This window comes from Apodemus sylvaticus, chromosome 6, assembly GCF_947179515.1.
Source record: "Apodemus sylvaticus chromosome 6, mApoSyl1.1, whole genome shotgun sequence".
In the NCBI taxonomy this organism is placed as follows: domain Eukaryota; kingdom Metazoa; phylum Chordata; class Mammalia; order Rodentia; family Muridae; genus Apodemus; species Apodemus sylvaticus.
In genome coordinates this window covers 87,439,637-87,458,773 of record NC_067477.1, presented here as the reverse complement: position 1 = coordinate 87,458,773, position 19,137 = coordinate 87,439,637, and the positions used below count along the sequence as shown (strand labels likewise).

The 19,137-nt window shown below is 41.2% G+C and overlaps 1 protein-coding gene across 1 annotated transcript; it reads left to right on the top strand.

Moving 5' to 3' along the window:
• The first annotated feature begins 6,310 nt into the window (after positions 1-6,310).
• On the top strand, positions 6,311-9,764 carry Sostdc1 (sclerostin domain containing 1). The gene is made up of 2 exons (XM_052184732.1): positions 6,311-6,571; positions 9,069-9,764. The coding sequence occupies exons 1-2, from the start codon at positions 6,364-6,366 to the stop codon at positions 9,482-9,484; spliced, it is 624 nt and encodes a 207-aa protein (XP_052040692.1). The 5' UTR covers positions 6,311-6,363; the 3' UTR covers positions 9,485-9,764.
• The last annotated feature ends 9,373 nt before the right edge of the window (positions 9,765-19,137 follow it).

Here is a 19,137-nt window from a genome sequence, read left to right as displayed (position 1 = left end):
AAAAACAAAAAACAAAAAACAAAACTAACAACTGCTGTCAGAATTCTGGTGTGGCTCCTGTTAGTAACAAGAAAGTAAGCAGTTGCTGGGAAGGGCATCAGGAATTTGAAATACTGGAACATTTCTAGTATTTGTCTTGGGTAGAAGTTACTTGATTTTCTAATTATAAAAATGAATACTTAAGGTTTCTGTCAGTGACTCCTGGAACTGAGCAGGTATTTTCCAAATGTTCAAACCTACAAGACTAGATTAGTCAAGCTCTGACCCAGTCTACCATTCCAGTCAGGCTAGTCAAATGCTGTCTTCCCTATTAGATCCCCTTTGCAGAACTGCTTTCTAGGTGTGGGATACCCTACATCATGGGCTCTCTCTCTCTCTCTCTCTCTCTCTCTCTCTCTCTCTCTCTCTCTTTCTCTCTCTCTTTCTCTCTCTCTCACTCTCTCTCAGGAGAAAGAATTTCGTTGAAAAATATCAGATTAAAAATTTTAAATTTCTTACATAAAATTGTTTTCTGAAAAGAAAGTGGTATTATTGTATCAAATCCTCTACAAAATTCTGTTTTTCAGTTTTCTTGTATTTTAGAGAACTTAGAATTGTGTTGGCTCTAAGGATAAGTCTGTACTGGCGATGTAATTTAACTTAGCTTTGCTGGGAAACTTGCTGGTACTCATGGGACAATGCTGGGTCATGCCAGGGTTGGGAGCCCAGTTTGGATGTCCTTAGGGCTTGTGGACAATAACCAGAACCTAACGATCAAAGTGTTTGGTCTGTACCTGGGTAAACTTTGATTTCTTAGCAAATCTGATGTTGATGCCAAAATTACTAGTGAGGAATTATAACACTGTGGGTAGCAATTGTCAGAGTTCTGAATACCCACTTCTGTGGAGTGGAACATTAATCAATCACTAGGGAACCTATTTTTTTCTAGGATTTTTGGGAAGCTCATTAAAACCCAGGTTCCTGGTATCTTATTTATGGTATTCTGGTCAGCTCTAGGTTCTGCATTTCTAACAAGCTTTCAGGTGACATACTGTTTTAGGATTGCTGTTAGAAACAAAACTATTCCTCCTTTTTCAGTAATCACTTAGGTTAGGATATTTAATACTCTGTCAGCTGTGGTAAAATGTCATTTTAAATGGTATAGTCTGGGTGCCCTAGATGAGAACACTAGGAATCTCTTTCTCTTTCTTGTTTTGTTTTGGTTTTTGGAGGACACTAATTTCTATTCTATAAGGTAGTAAACAGCAGCAAAAATTCTGTGCAGTTAAATGAAAGCCCTACCGCTACTTACCTAATCTCCATTCTATAGCCTAGATATGAGGCTTCTGGTAGGTAGTTGACATCAATATCTAGATGGTAGAACTAGGGGAGACTATTAGATGTTCTATGATACACAGACAGCTCCTCATGTATACTAGGAAAGAGCTCATCAGCCCCAATGCCAATGATGCAGAATTCGCAAAGCTCTGGCTGGCAATATGTATGTTGGATTTGCAAATTGCACTTGGGGTTTTCCATGGGGTTACACAGGTCATTTATTATGTATAGACAATCCCATTGGAGACATTAAAAGTAGAAAAAAAAATCCATTCTCCAAAACAAACTCCCCCAAATCTAAAGAAATTAAAACAAAAATAGGCAACCAATAGAGGTGGTGAGGTGACGTCACTGCTAAGGGAGCTTAGCAGAAGAGAGGTTTTTGGTAGAACTCATGAGTGTTTCCTTTTATCTCTGTGTGCTGCTGAATTTCCCATCAAGGAGTTCCCTTTAATGGCAGGCAGAGAGATAACTGCACATGAAGATTACGTTAAAGGCATTTTAGTGAAATTGGTCAGTTGATACCGAGCCAGGCGTGCCATGCCGGCACTGTTTTTGACACAGAGTGCCAGATCTGGGTGTAGTAGCTGTGAAAGTTGAAGAAGGATGTCCACAGTTCGGACTGCAAGACCAAACCAAACCGACAACAAAGCATGCTGATGAAACAACGAGTAAAAGCCATCATGCACGCTCTTGGGATGGGGTGGGGTGGGTAAGGGAGCAGGGACAGGACTCTTATCTGATTGTTCAAGACAGGGCCAGCAGAAAGTCTCTTCTCTTCTTAAATGAATGTAAATGCTGTATTTGTCCACTTTCCCCCCTAAACTTATAATGGTTATTCGCTTTTTTGATGAACAAGTTCTTTGTATTCACTGGAACCATATGAAAACAATTAAGACCGTGAAATCACAGATGTATACTTGACTACAGTGAATATTTCTGTATGTATTTATCTCAATTCTTGCCTTGTCAAAGTTGAGAAAAACAACTGGTCAAACTCCATTTACCTATTTTCAGGTACCTATTACCTCCACCTTCATAGCCTTCTGTTTGTACCTTACATTGGGTAAACCTGGCCTTACTCAGGGCTTCTCCAGTTTTTAAGTCATGTTTATAATTTGAAGGCTGTAATAGAAATATTGCTCTTAAAATCATAGTCATGGGATAGTTTTCCCATATTTTTTTCCTGTGTTTAATTGATTTTGTGTTGCATTTTATATTGGGGATCTAATCCGTTTCTTTCTGGGTTAAGTAGATGGCGACATTGACAGAGACTTTTAGGAAAGATAGCATGTCTAAGTTCATGAACACTGCAAATGGAAGAACTAAGACTCGGGTGCAGGAAAATAGTCTACCTTATGGAATGAAGTATTACCTAACTCTATAATTGAACATGACTGTACCTGTGATCTCCAAAAGACACATTCACATTCAAATTCTCTGATTGCAGCTCCAGGAGTCACATGGTGGACACTTACATTAGAACATGAAAATTACTTCGACACCTTTTGCCTGTTAGATCAATAGCAGAAATTCTAATGCCATCATTTCATTATGACCAGCTGAGCAATATTGATGACTGAGCTTTGAGGTAGAAGGCAGGCCTCAAAACCTACCTACTGATTGTGCTCACCAAGTGTCATGGTTCAATATGTGACAGTGGCATGGCCCTGGTATGAACGTGACTTATTGACCACACCATTATTTCTATACTAAATATTATACAGATTTCCCCACCCCCAATTAGTTAAAATAACAAGTATGTCTTAGCTCTGAGGAACTTGTTGGTTCAGAATCATTTACTAGGCTGCATTTGGGGAATGATCCAGGGCTGCAATTTCATCTAAAGGAATGACTGTGAAGAGTTGTTTCCAGATGCACCCATATGGTGACTGAGAATTCTGGACTATTTGTCTGAGAGTCTCAGTCCCTGAGCTGCAGTCTAGCATCTCACATAATAGCTGGCTTCTACTAACTTTTGGCGAGAAAGCCAAAGTAAGCCAGAAGTCACCGTCTGTGAAAGCCCAAGCTTCGCAGTTTTATCCCATTATGTCAGCATCCATATCACCTTCATTGAAAAGTAGCCGTTAGGTTCATCCCACAGTCAGGAAAAGAAGGCTGATACAAAGGTGTGAATACCATGGAGAAAATGTATCCTGTTCCAGATTGGCTACTACCAACATTGACCAATCTTTTCACATGTTCGAGGGTTTTCCTATAGTTGAAATCTTTAATTTCTTACAATATAATGTTCATAAAATAAGCACAATGATTTCTCACTCATAAGGCTTGCCAACCTGTTGCTATGGAGCGACAGATGTGAGAGGGCTGGACCCAGATATGAAGGGCAGAGGGCAAGGGAGTGAGTCCTAGAACTATCCAATGTGGACTTGAAGGGAAATAGATGTTGATCAAAGAATAAGAGGGAGTAAGTATGCCACAGAAGAGGAGAACAGATGGATGGTGGGAAGACCTGAGCAGGAGGAAGAGCCAAGGGTGATGTTTAAAGCCTATGTCTGTAATCCCGCCAATGTAACAGTAGACTGTAGTGATTCTTACTAATGTGTATTACTCTGATCATTAAATACCCATTAAATGTTGGTTTGTGATTGTTTCTATTTCACTAGAGTAGTTTCCTAGATGAACCCTTCTTTGTAGGTATATGCAGCCACACTCCTTCCCCTTCTCGTTTGCCTGCTTCCTAATTGGAACACAGAACTCAAAAGGCTACACAGATTTAGTGATCTATATTAATTTGTTCAATATGTAGCCCAAATTAATAATTAAATTCAAACTAAAATATTTCCTGCTTCTCATGCACAGAAAGAATGCGCTGGAGAAGGAGTTGATTATTTTGACTCCTGCTTCCTGTAGGCATTGGATTAACTGTCATTATGAACACTGTATAATTAACATGAAGTCCCTTAATGCAGAACAAGAATTCTTCATGCCATTTCAGAAGGATGCTTGGCATATAACCTACAAAATAATTTATCATGTCCCAGAAAGGATTTTAAAATAATAAATTATCATACATAACAATAAGAAATCCAACTACTGGTCACACAGTATGTTGATTGGCTCTGATTTTCAATTTTTTATTTTGTAGAATTTTTAAGATATGTAAGAATAATCAGGATAGATCACAGTTCCCCAACCCTCAACCCATATATGAGTTAACCAACATCACAATCCTAACTACTCTCCACTGTATTATCTTGACACCTATTCCAGACTCCACCTTGTTTTAACCCATGGATATTTTATATCTTCAAAGGATAAAGATTTTATTTATTTCAAAAATAAAATCAAAGTACAGGATTCCCCTGGGGGGAGGGGGAAGAGAACACCATTCCCTTGTTATTGAATGCTTAGTCTTCTATTATTAAGTTTACTTTCTTTTTATAATGATAAGTGGATAGAACATTATTAGTTCTTAATCAGGGGAAGTTTTGACATGCCAGGAGAAATTTGGCAGTAGCAGAATTCCTTTTCCTTACAACAGACGGCTACTGGGTAGAAGCCAAGGATCGTAGCAAAGATGGACGGCAGTGCCCATATAATAAATAATTGCTCGTTTCAAATTGTCAGTAGGTGCCACTGTTCATATGTACAGTTAAGGAAGAAAGAAGGTGGTGGTAAATAGTAGTTATAATAGACAAGAACTTATAAATAAGAGAGGTACAAAATACCAAGACATTTTTCTAACAGGCACACTAACCATTAAAAATGGATTTATAATTAAACTGGCCATTTGAAAGGTAACCCAATCAAAATGTTTAATAGATCCTATGAAACTTGCTTTTCTTTTTAAATCATTTCTTTATCTTATGCTTCTATACTAGCGTCAGAGCACACACGTGAAGGCTAGAGGACAAATGCCCAGAGGCCACTCCCTTCTGCTCTGTGGGTTCCGAGACTGAATTCAGGATTGTCGAGTTTGGCTGAAGGTGCCCTTCCGTGCTGAGTCATACTGTTAGACCCTTATGTTTTCAGAGTTAAAGATCAGCAACCTAATCATGGAATAGTTGTGTCAGATGGAAAAAAAAGCAGTCCAGACGGGCTACAGCACCTACTTATTGCTTAGGCAGCAGACTCAAAGGACGTTACAAAAACCAATGTTTGACAAGTACAAATATAGCCCAGGATCTGCAGTATATGAACAATCTTAAAGTATTCTGAATCGGTAAAGGATACGATGTAGAAACCGGTTTTCTTTTGGGTAAGAGACATGCCGAATGCTAAACCTTATTGGCATATTTTAAGATGAAAACTGATATGAGTTGATTTAATTCAGACAGAGTTCTGCTCATTAAACCCCTGACCCCACCCCAGGACCGCTGGCAGTAATTTACCTAGCAGGACAGTTGTTCACGCAGATCAAAGCAGCATTATTTAAGTGTGTCCAGAGGGCAGGTTTTAGCTCTGTGTCTTCTCTTTATGGGAACAGGGAGGGAAAAGGGTTTCTCCTTGAGAGACAAAAACCTATTTAACTAAATAGATCCTTTACTCAAGTCTGACAGGACTGAAAACTCATCTGGCTTCTTCTAACTATTGGGGAAGGAGCCCCTTCAGGCCCCAAATTTTCTTTAATCTGAGGGGAATAGAGAACAAAAGTACAAAAAAATAAAATAATCTGAGTCTCTTTATGGGAACAGCAACCTACTTTTCCTTCCATTAAACTTGACCAGGAGCCTAGGCTCCCGGGAGGACCTGGCTGAGGAGGGTAGCAGTCTGTGCCTTGCCTGCTTCTGCCTGCAGACTGGTAAAGCCCAACTCTGAAATCGCAGGCAGTTTGTGTAGCAAGCCCCTCCTCTTTTGCAGCCGGTCTTCTCCATTGGTAAAATTCTTTTGCAGGGTCAAGTAGGGATCCCACCCCTTCTCTGTGTTTTCACTCCCGGAGCCCTACACAACTTTACACCTGAATGAACGCCAAGCCTCTTGGCTATATAAAGGGAACCTTGGGGAGGGATTCCACAGTCAATAGGGCAGGAGCAGTGGGAAAGAATTAAGCGGCTCCTCAGCCAAGCAAATCCTCCACTCATCATGCGTCCTCCTACCATTCATCTCTCTCTCATTCCCCTTCTCTGCATCCTGATGAAAAACTGTTTGGCTTTTAAAAATGATGCCACAGAAATCCTTTATTCACATGTGGTTAAACCTGTTCCAGCACACCCCAGCAGCAACAGCAGCACCTTGAATCAAGCCAGGAACGGAGGCAGGCACTTCAGTAGCACTGGGCTGGATCGAAACAGTAAGTGGCTTTTCCTTCTATAGATCTTTTTGTCCTTTTGGGGAGCATCAGCTCCCACTCCTGTAGAATGCTTTGGCTGCACACTAACATGAACCATCTATGTTTCCACAAAAACAATCTGGGAGCAATCTGGTGCACGGATGTATAGGCTGACACTCTTTCCTGGGCAGTGATCTTAGAGTTAGTATAATTAAACCAGTGACTTGATAATACAAGCACAGACATGGTTTATCCAATGCGCACAGAAAAATGTTTCTAGGTATTGAGCGGCTGCTTTTTAAAAACTCTGCAAAAGGAGATTTCTTTAAAGTGTCGTTCTGTGCAGTTGAAGTTCATGTCGTCTTACACTTGGTTAATTTCAGATCATTCACAAATTTGGTGAAGGGTCTAAAGGTAACTAGCCAGAACGGTGTACAGGGAATGACAAAGGATGAAAGGAACCTTTCAGGAAATATGGAATTGCTCACACAGATGTCTAAAATATGTCTAATTTGGAGAGGTGTACAGACTTGATGTTCTCTGTTAAACAGGTCTATGCTACAAAGTGTTGGAGCATCATGGCTTTCTAAATTGTTCTTTATTCAACAGGTCAAATGGAGGTAATTGTATGTTTCTATATAAGACTGAGCATATATTTGTAACAGGAGATTTTAAATAATAGTATGCTAATGTTTGTCACAGAAAGTTTTACCTTTTTTAGTTTGCTTAATTGACATATGTACCAGGTGACTACTAAGTAGAGGGGTTCAAATTTCTTCCTCTAACTTTTGCTTTATTCTCTTCCTTTAAAAGATTTCCTGTTAGCAACCAACATGAAGAAAGACAGAGAAACAGTGTACAGGAAACCTTACACAAATCTCCTCCCCTCCACCTTAAACTCCATCCAACTACGAAAAAGAGTTTTTGACCTTTGAAAAGTTATACCATATGACTGGTAATATCTCATTAAGAAAACCCAAGTGTTTTACTTGCATGTAGGTGATTTCACTTCCAGCATAGGAAGTGTCTGGTCAGTACTGGGTTACTGAACGGTGTGGTGGGTATTCATTGTCAGTGAAAGAAACGTCACCACAGAAATGCCCAATCTTATACACGCTGGAACAAGAAGCCAGGAGAGTCAAAATCATTGCTGGCTGTTTCCAGGTGCATTCCTAAGGCAGCTGCAGGAGGGTGAACGGGAATGGAAAGCAGGCAAATCCAGCACACTGTGCAGCCAAACCGTTAACCCTTTCATTTCAGTCTCTAGCTTGAGTTCTGTGTGTACAGAGGTATGCATGTGTATGCCACACATTTCCCTTAGGCTAGGAGCCTTAAAGCAGATGTTCAGGGTACAGAGTTGGAATGAAACTTCTGACTCACTGTCTACTTTGAGATAGTTCTCAGGAGTCAGAAGAACAATTTCAACAGGTTTTATTAGTTTTGGCTTGGACACTTCATCTGACTATGTTGTCAAGCCTTTCCCCGTCTTTCCTGGTTAATAAGCCTTGATTTCTTTTCAAGTTGGTCATAAACAATTCTGGTTTAGATAACAAAGGACTTGGATATCAAAGTAACGAGAAAGAAAGCTTGAAGTATTTTAAGATTAATTTTGTTTTAATTGCATGAGGCACGTGACCAGAAACAGCCAATTAGAGAACATTCTTATCAAATCCAAATAACTAAAACGAAAAGTTTTCCATGCCTGATATTCAGGAAATGAGCACCGTGGTTCCTTGTGCACTTGTAAATCAGACATGTTAGGTATTTTTCTGCTATAAAATTCACGGAAATGCAGCCAGGTTGTTATGGCAACCATACGTTCCTAATTTAGGGGCTTTTGTATTCTTTAAATATTGAATTGTGGTAGCATTTTGCATTTCAAACATTTTGCTGCCTATATTTTTAAAACACAGCTTGTGAATTTATGTTTAGAATATAGTTATTAAGTTTGATATGCAAAATGTCATTGGCTGTATCCATATGCCTGTGTGATCATGCAGCTAAATCTATAATTGAAACAAAATATTACAACATGCATATGCAGTGTACACAATATTTAAATACTTTCCACATTTTCTCAAGAGATTTTTAAAAAAAACTTAATTAAGAGCAGTTGCAGACATTAACCAATATGATCCTCTAGAACGGGCACATTAAAAATGTGCTCTTTGAAGAGTGAATATTTACAGAAGGGGAACCATTACTAGGAACGAGACTAAGAGAATGTGACTTTTTAATACTTTAATAAACAATCCGATATTGAAAACCATGAAAAAGAAATGAGTCTCTCCCTTGCTGTCTCTCTTTCTATCTCTCTCACCCTCCTACCCCAAAATTACAGCCTTTATGCAGCCTGGTCATTATGATGAAAGTGTCTTCCAACCCTCCCGCAGACTTGCATTGTGAAAATAAATTAGAACTGTATACATAGTCACTGCAAATTACTTAAAACAAGAACAAAACCCAAACACCTTCGTTGCTTTCTGTCTCTGATGCAGTTCTGTCCTGTTTCCTGCAGGTCGAGTTCAAGTGGGCTGCAGGGAACTGCGCTCTACCAAATACATTTCAGATGGCCAGTGCACCAGCATCAGCCCTCTGAAGGAGCTGGTGTGCGCAGGCGAGTGCTTGCCCCTGCCAGTGCTTCCCAACTGGATCGGAGGAGGCTATGGAACAAAGTACTGGAGCCGGAGGAGCTCCCAGGAGTGGCGGTGTGTCAATGACAAGACGCGCACCCAGAGAATCCAGCTGCAGTGTCAGGACGGCAGCACACGCACCTACAAAATCACCGTGGTCACGGCGTGCAAGTGCAAGAGGTACACCCGGCAGCACAACGAGTCCAGCCACAACTTTGAAAGCGTGTCGCCAGCGAAGCCCGCCCAGCACCACAGAGAGCGGAAGAGAGCCAGCAAATCCAGCAAGCACAGTCTGAGCTAGAGCTGGACAGACTAGAAAGCATCTGCTACCCAGATTTGATTGCTTGGAAGACTCTCCCTCCAGTCTGCCATTGCTCTTTTCGCACTTGAAAGTATATGCTTTCCGCTTTGATCAGGTCCAGCAGGCTGTCCTTCTCGGGGACCTTCTCTGGGACTAGCTTTTCCTTTGCAAGTGTCTCAAGATGTAATGAGTAGTTTGCAGTGAAAGCCAGGCATCCTGTAGTTTCCATTCCCCTCCCCCCTCCCCCGGTCATTTCTTTAAAAAGCACCTGATGCTGCATCCTGTTACAGTTTTTTTTAAAAAAAAATGCTCCTTCCACTCCCTAGCCCACCCTTAACCCTTCCCAAACCAAATCCCTCCGAACCGGAGAAGTTCGTGGAAAAAATGTATCTTCACAGAACATTTCTGTAAGGGGCTTTTCCAGTGGTTTTTATGGGAATAGTTTGACAGCCAGAGGGTTAGCTTCCTTTGAAAGAGAGGCAAACCTTGTGACATTTCACTTCAAAACTAAGCCCGGTGGCATTTTCCAGTCTCAGTGTGAAATTATCCCAGCATGTTGACCTCTCTTGGAGTGGAATGCCAACAATGCGCGGCAGCAGCTAATAAGTAAAGCCGGTTATTTATTTGTCAATGTTGTTATTTAATGAGCTCTCGCATGTGATTTTTTTCAAAAATGTTAATTTTTTTTATGTTTTGAAGCTTTTTCATGTACCTAAATATTTCCCAATATGATTTGTGGTTGATCTAGAAATATGAAAATACATGTTGTAGATATGTAAAATAAATATTGTAGTCTCCTTATATATTACATTGTTCATCATACACTTTGTTTTTAGCATGGTTCTCTGTAAAGCTGAAATATGTAATACTTTATTATTTAGTCCATGAACTCAGAAGGCAGCTTGGCCTTCAATACCATTGGTTTCTTTTAATAAACATTAACACTTTGAAATGCTGTTGTCCTTGCCTCTAACATGTATAAAAAGGTACATGCTTGCAGACATTGTAAAATAAAATTATAAGTGTAATTGCTGCTTTCTATTGTTGCTGGGGATCAAGCATAGGTCCCAGGAAGTGCTAAGTTTGGATTCCACCCCTGAGCTAAGCCCCAGCCCCAGAAAATGTCCCCCCCCCTCCCACCACCACAAGTCACATTCAACTTTGCTAAGACAATTGTCTTGGGTAGGGGGAAGGCATGGGGTGCCACATCTTCAGAAATTGAGGTAGACTGGAAGGATGGGTGGTCTAAAGATAAGGTGTAAAGAGTACATCTGTCTGTAACCTCTGGGTGGGAGGGGCTTCCATCAGAAGTTCTGGGGCTGGAACTCAGTTTTTAATGTAATCCTAGCTAGGAGAGGAAAGGAACAGCAATGGGGAGAGGATCTGACCTTAGGGAACTTTCAACACTCTTACAAGCCCCCCAGGTCACAAAAAGGAAAGTTCCCAGCTTATATTATAGTTTTCTCAGGTTGGCATGCTGTTAGACTAAGGTAGCTGAGAGCAGGGCCAGCTTGTTAGATGACTAATCAAGCCGGTGATTGAGTTCTCTACAAGAGAACAGTCAGAGAGGCTGCTTTTCCCCTTAGCTGTTGGACAAGGAGGGCTAAGGAGTCCTCCTACGAGCTCAGTCATTCCTGTGTCGCAGGAACACATGAAGTCTGGGCATCACATGTATGTACAGAATACTGTCAGAGAAGGAATACAGGAGCAAGGAAAGAGCTCCAGGCTACAAAACCATGCCAACTGTTGTATTAGCGATAAGCAAATGCTATTTTACTATTGATTTATCCTCCATTCTTAAACTGTTTTACATTCTATCATATCAATGCATGGGACATTCACAATTATGTCACTAAACCAAAATGTGTGATTTCATACCCAGGTTTTATTTGCTTGGTCACAGAAACTTGTCCTGACAATGGTTTCAAACCCAAGAAGACTCTGTCCTTTGCTAACCAAAAGCTGAATAAACATCTCAGTGAAGAAAAAACAAGAGCAAATTCTGATTAAGTAGGGCACAGGGTGTGGAATAAAGTGAGCCCACAAGCAAGACTTCCAACAGTCTCCCCTGAACCAATGAGTGCCCCTAATTTTCATGCTCACTGTACTGGCTGGTTTGAGTGTCAACTTGACACAGGCTGGAGTTATCACAGAGAAAGGAGCTTCAGTTGGGGAAGTGCCTCCATGAGATCCATCTGTGGGGCATTCTCTCAATTAGTGATCAAGTGGGGAGGGCCCCTTGTGAATGGTACCACCTTTGGGCTGGTGCTCTTGGGTTCTATAAGAGAGCAGGCTGAGCAAGCCAGTAAAGAACATCTCTCCATGGCCTCTGCATCAGCTCCTGCTTCCTAACCTGCTTGCGTTCCAGTCCTGACTCCCTTTAGTGATGAACTGCAACATGGAAATGTAAGCTCAATAAACCCTTTCCTCCCCAACTTGCTTCTTGGTCATGATGTTTGTGCAGGAATAGAAACCCTGACTAAGACAAATTGGTACCAGGAGTGGGGTATTCCTATGACAACCTGACCATGTTTTGGGGAGGACTGTGGAAGGACTTTGGAACTTTGAGCTAGAAAAGCCATTAGAATATTAAGAGCTCGGTGGAAAGTTCTGTAGGAGCTTGGAAGACGATGTTAAGAACAGTGCAAAAGATGGAGGGAGGCCTGGCTTGTGAAATTTCAGAGGGAAGATTAAAAGACTCTTACAGTGGCCATGTTTTGATTGTGAAGATTCTGTGGTTTTGGTTAGCTGGGGCTGAAGAATCAGCTGTGAGTAACAAGATACCACTAAAGCAAACCTTTGTGTTACTGGGACTATTGATGCTGGTTAGCTGGAGCTAAGAAATTAGTGGTGATTAAGAAGAGACCAGCAACACTAAGATGAAATCTTCTTGGAAGTGTTTTCTGAGAGCACAGAATGTGTTGCAGAGATAGCCACAGTTGTATTTTGTGCTGTGTCTGGACTTGGTACTGTGTAAGAGTCACCCAGATGGTACTGGTTTTGAAGGCATGAAGGGGTCATGAAGAGCAGCTGAGGCTCTTGGCACAGTGAGTGGCCACCGAAGGCCATTGGTGAAGGTGCAGCCTCAGTTGCAATTGATGGCCCAGGACTTGAAGGGGTCATGCATAGGAGCAGAGGCTTGTCACCATGAAGAGAGCCTATGAGAGGCTATTGGTGAAGCCTGATTACAGTGAAGATAGCAGCGTTTTGGAGATGCCAGTACCATGGGATGACCACCAAGAACAGCAGCAGCAGTGGAGTACAGGCAGCTGGAGCTTAGAAGACAAGCTGTGTGCTACAAAGGGCAGAGCTGGAGAAGTGACTCAAGCCCTTGGAGGAGCCCGGAAGATGGTGAGTTGGATCCCAGACATTGAATCATTGGAGTTTTGGGTTTTGCTTTTGGTTGTGACTGTGCCCTGATATGTTTCCCTCTTGAAAGAAGAAAGTATTTTAGTGGAGCCCACAGTTAGGAACTTTGAATTTTTAAAAGACTTTGAATTTTAAAGCTATTGGACATTTTAAAGTGATTGAACTTTTAATATGCAAAGACTGTGGGACTTTTAAAGTAATTTAGATCTTGGGGATGAATAAGAAAGTAAGGGTTGAGGCTTAATAGTGATGTGTTTGTGTGTCAAGTTGACAAGTGGTCAATTGTACTGGCTGGTTTGAGTGTCAACTTGACACAGGCTAGAGTTATTACAGAGAAAGGAGCTTCAGTTGGGGAAGTGCCTCCATGAGATCCATCTGTGGGGCATTTTCTCAATTAGTGATCAAGTGGGGAGGGCCCCTTGTGAATGGTACCACCTTTGGGCTGGTGCTCTTGGGTTCTATAAGAGAGCAGGCTGAGCAAGCCAGGGGAAGCAAGCCAGTAAGAAACATCTCTCCATGGCCTCTCCATCAGCTCCTGCTTCCTAACCTGCTTGAGTTCCAGTCCTGACTTCCTTTAGTGGTGAACTGCAACATGGAAATGTAAGCTCAATAAACCCTTTCCTCCCCAACTTGCTTCTTGGTCATGATGTTTGTGCAGGAATTGAAACCCTGACTAAGACACTCACATTCAATTTGCCAGTCCATACCCATCCGTGTTACACTGGCAATGCGCTCACTCACTGTGCAGTGTGTAACACTAAATGAAAAGGAAAGGTCAGCAGTCAGTTGGAAGGGCCTGGAGTACAATCTCTTTCAGAGAAGTAAAAACTAAAAATCAACAGAAAAAGCAGATTTTAGTTATTATCTTTTATTTAAAAAAAAAAAAGTGCTGAGCCGGGTGTGGTGGTGCACGCCCTTAATCCCAGCACTTGGAAGGTAGAGGCAGGTGGATTTCTTAGTTCGAGACCAGCCTGGTCTACAGAGTGAGTTCCAGGACAGCCAGGGCTACACAGAGAAACCCTGTCTCGACCCCCCCCCCCCCCCCCAAAAAAAAAAGTGCTGTGTCTGAATTGCTGTTTATACTTTGGGCACTTTTTTAAACAGTTAACTCAGGTTCCAATTTGATAAGCTGTACACAACTTTACTATCACCTTAGTAACTATCATTTCAAAAGGATAGACTATAGTAATTTTAACACAAAATGTCCTCTGGTTTACTCTCAAAATGTCTACCCACAAAAACATTGACTCAGTAAATTTATTTTGGTTACTGTGGGTAAAATGACATTTTAAGTAATTTGGTAGATATGTAGGTGGATCTATTGATACTTATAACTATATTGAACAGCTATACATACATGTATACCAACTAGGATAGGGAAGAATAATCACTACTACACATGCAAATGGATAACATATATAGTGTGCTGCACTTAAACCAAGCATGGATATGAACCCTTGTCTGTTTGCAGGGCCAGTGACAATGGTGCCCATTACCAAGACTGACAAGTGTCAATCCCCAGGGCCTACAGGGTAGGTAGGAGGGAGAACTCATTCCCACACTAGTCCTGTGACTTCTACAGAGGCTTGTCTGCATAGCCACCCCCCCCATTAAATAATAAATAAGTAAATTTAAATCTACTTGTAAGTAATATTTTAGTTGCTAGTCACAATTATTCATTAACTATACTAATTGTAACTTAACCAGTTTGCACTGAAAATGGAAGAGTATCAGCAGTTCAAGATTACATGGGAAGATCATTGCCCAACTCACTCAAAACAACAATGAACAATAAAAGATAATAATTGGAACACTTTCCTAATCTTTTTTATTTTACTGCATTAAAAAAAATCCATCAAGTTTAATGTATAAGCATATTTTATTTAAACAGAAGTATCTCTGATGGAGATGTAGCTCAGTTAGTGAAGTGCTAGTCTATTGTACACAGAGCCCTGGGTTCAGTTGCTATACTGTCTGGTTTTGTGTGTCAACTTGACACAGGCTGGAGTTATCACAGAGAAAGGAGCTTCAGTTGAGGAAATGCCTCCATGAGATCCAGCTGTGGGGCATTTTTTCAATTAGTGATCAAGGAGGGAGGGCCCCTTGTTGGTGGTGCCATCCCTGGGCTGGTAGTCTTGGGTTCTATAAGAAAGCAAGCTGAGCAAGCCTGGGGAAGCAAGCCAGTAGTAACATCCCCCCATGGCCTCTGCATCAGCTCCTGCTTCCTGACCTGCTTGAGTTACAGTCCTGAGTTTCTTTGGTGATGAACAGCTGTGTGGAAGTATAAGCTGAATAAAGCCTTTTCTCCCCAACTTGCTTCTTGGTCATGATATTTTGTGCAGGGATAGAAACCCTGACAGTTGCCAACACTACAGAAACAGTGGACATGGAGATGCATGCCTGTAATCTCAGTGTTTAAATGATAAAGGCAAGAAGATGGTAAATTCAAGGTCATCATTGGCTACTTAGTGAGTTGAATGTTAATCTGGGAGACCGTATCTCCTAATAAAAACAAAAACCAAACAAACAAAAAACCTCAACCAAACAACCAAAATAAAATTTAGTCCATTCCTGCTCTTTTTTAAATGTGTAAATTACAACAATATTTTTATTATGTAATATCAAATGACACAAACAATGTTTTTATTGGACACTAATGTTTACAAGAACTTGTAAGTGAAGAAAATAATATCTAGCATCAGAACAATAAAAATTACCTGATGTCAAAATTTCAAAGTGTTTGGTAGCTTCCTTTTTTATATTTGATTTTGTTTTTACTATTATTAGGAATCTCTAGGTCTTAAAATCCTCCTTATTTTATTTGGAATTAGAGCACCATCTGGATTATATTTAAATCTAAACAGTGCTTGTTATTCTTAAAGTAAAAATTTATGCCAGTTGATGGTAGCACATGACTTTAAGCCCAGTACTTAGGAGACAGAGGCAGACAGATACCTGGTCTACAGAGTGAGTCCCAGGACAGCCAGGGCTGCACAGAGAAACCCTGTTTCTAAAAACAAAACAAAAAAGAAACCCAATAACAATAATAATTCATCCCATACCCTAAGCTCAGCACTTGTGAGCTTTCCTCATGAGACAGTCTTAGTAAGAAATGAAACTCACATAGGTGGCCACCAACAGATACTTGAACAAATCAGAAAATCTGAATATTTATTCCTGTGAGATGACTAAGTACAGGAAAGGGTGCTTATCACCAAGTCTGACAGCTTCAGTCAAATCTCTAAAACCCAGAATGTGGAAGAAACTAACCCTGCAAATTGTCTTCTGCACTTTTAGGGCATTGGTTTGAACTGGACCAATGAAATAAAATAAGTAAGACTCGGACATATACTTTACATGTTCTTTCATACATGAGGAAGGGACAGGAGAGGGTGGTGAAGGTGCAATTATTGGTCTTGATTGTTAATTTGAAGGTTTAGAATGACCATAGACACAAATCTCTGGCACTTCTGTGAGAAATTATCGAGACTGTCTTAACTGGGATGGGAAGACCCACCTTAGACCTGGCTTTCATCTCTCTGCTTCCTGACTATGGGCTTCTTGTAGCCAGCTTCCTCCTGCTGTCACTCATACATTCTCTGCCTTGAAGGACTGTACTCCCTGGAACGGTAAGCCCACATTAAACCGTGTTATTTTGTGTTCGGTCAACTTGACACAAGCTGGAGTCATTTGGGGAAAAGGTGATATCAGTTGAAGAACTGGCCCCATTAGTTTAGCCTGTGGACAAGTCTGTGAGGCTTATTTTTGATTAATGATTGACATGGGAGGGCCCAGCTCACTGTGGATGGAGTTCTTCACTTGGTTTCTGAAGAACCCTTTCCTCCCCAGTGTGCTTTTACTTATAGTGTTCAATTGCACAAATAGAAAGCAATCTAGGACCAAATCCTTTTATCAAAAAGGAGAGATTTTATTTTTATCTGGGCTTACATGTATGTGTCTGCATATGAGTATGTCTACATGTGTGTGGGTACACAGAAGAAGCTGATAGATCCCTTGGAGCTGTTTATAGAACATTGGAAGCCACCTGACTTGGATGCTGATAACTGAACTGATTCCTGTCGTAATAGAATAAGCACGTGTAACCTCTAAGCCACCAGTCCAGCCTGCCTTCCTTTTAATTTTTAGTCTTTGTGGATATGCGTGCACACTCACTTGGCCAGCATACATGGAGAACAGAGGGTAACCTCAGGTGTCACTTGTCTGACACAGGGCCTCTGGTTTGCCACCGTAAACACTAAGCTGGCTGGCCTGCAAGCTTCCAAGGAATCTCCTTCCTCCACCTCCCATAGAAACACAGAGGTTACAGGCACATTCTCCTGACTCAGGTCTTCTGCTAAATCAAACCTCAGTTCCTAACAGTTGCTCAGTAGAAGGTTTTATTTATCCACGGGGCCATGTTCTCAGCACACACTCTTCTTTGAGTTGCTTTGTCATGTATTTTATAACAGCAATAAGGCAAGAACTTACTACAAGGGAACTATGATGAATAGTATATGTCTGATTCAAATATCATAGCAAGTAAGTCCCATCAGTTTCTACAAACATAAAGACATAATTTTAAAAACCATGTCAGTTTCTTGGTGGGATCCTGATTGAGGCCAAGTTTAGTGAGAAGATGACTCGTAGCCAGGGGAGAGCATCTTCCTTTTTAGAGTATAATTCCTTTGCTCATGAACAGATAAGGATGCCCGCAGCAGGTTTCCACTGGAACCTATCTTGAAATCAAGTGGTCCATTTCTGAGTGAGGCAGATATTTGGCAAGTAGAAATCTTTGTTACATCTGTGGCGGGGAAAGGCTGCTACAGTAAACAGCCTAGCATACATTCCCATTGCCGGTGTCCTTTCGGTGTGTGAAGCATTCCCACGATGCTTTCGGTATATTAGCCTGGATATTTTACAAATTGTCTTGAAAAGCTGTATTATAGATGTTATGGTAAAAATGCTCATGGAGAGATAGTTCAGTTTCCAGGATCAAATATTTAGTCACATGGATTAACATCAAGCTGACTGCATACTCATCTCTAGAGAGAATCTAACCAAATAGTATTGTGCCAACAGGTGTAGCTGACTTGCTGAATTATTTTCTATTAACAATTGAGTCAAACAGTTGGAGAATTTCTATAACGAAATGAGATATCTTCTTTAACATTAGTAACTGGAAATCAGGACTTATTCTACTGATTTTATTTTCAGCCATGGAAAGCTGGACAGAATGTTTAAACTGAATGATGCTGTCAGGAGTTCGTCCCTAGTTTAAAGTTGTCAAAATGACTAATTATTTGATGTGGCTTAAAGATAAGCTACCATTGAAGTTCAGCCATACTTTCACATTCATTTTTTTTTAATTCTGTGCTTGTGTGCTACATGTATGTATGTATGTGCACATGCATGTGTTTGTGCATGCCTCTGTGTGTGTGTGTGTGTGCGTGCGTGCGCGTGCGCAGGCTAGAATTGGATGTTGAATAGCTTTTTGTCACTCTCTTCCTTGAGACAGGGTTTCTCACAGACTGGAAGCTCATTGATTGGCTAGGCTTGCCAAGGTCTCAGGAGGCTCATATCTCTGTTCCCAACCCCGGGATCTCGAGGATGTTGGGGATTCTCAGTCAAGTCCTCCTGCTTGCTGCACCAATACCCTTACTCACTGACCCACCTCTCCGGTGCTCCTTTGTATTTTGTCCCTTTTAATTATATTTTTTAGTTTGTGTCAAAAGCAATAGCTTTCACTATGGTATATATTTTTAAAATTCTCTCTCTGTCATTCTCTCTCTCTCTCTCTCTCTCTCTCTCTCCCTCTCCCCCTCTCCCTACCCCTACCCGTCTCCCTCTCCCCCTCCCTCTTCCTTCCCATCTCCCTACCCTTCTCCCTCTCCCCTCTCTCTCCCTTTCCCTTCTTCCTTCTCTCCCTCTCCCCAGCCCCTCCTCCCTCCTTCCCCTTCTCCCTCTCCCCCTCCTCCCTCCTTCTCCTTCTCCCTCTCCCCTCCTTCCTCCTTCCCCTTCTCCCTCTCCTCCTCCCCTCCTCTGTGTGTGTGTGTGTGTGTGTGTGAGAGAGAGAGAGAGAGAGAGAGAGAGAGAGAGAGAGAGAGAGAGGATGTGTGAGTGTGTTTACATTGCACATCCACTGTTACAACTTGCATAGCTCAGAAAAGCTGGCATTGGTGGTTGTTCATTCTCTGATGGGCACACACCAGCAGTAGCTAAGAAACTCAGTGTGTTTATTTATTTTTTACATTAGAACAGAGTTGGTAAGTTTATTGTATACAGCA

Excerpts from the sequence above, each read along its gene's own strand:
- Sostdc1 (XM_052184732.1), top strand. The coding sequence starts at position 6,364 with ATGCGTCCTCCTACCATTCATCTCTCTCTCATTCCCCTTCTCTGCATC. Across the intron at positions 6,572-9,068 it reads CACTGGGCTGGATCGAAACA|GTCGAGTTCAAGTGGGCTGC; the intron begins GTAAGTGGCTTT and ends TGTTTCCTGCAG.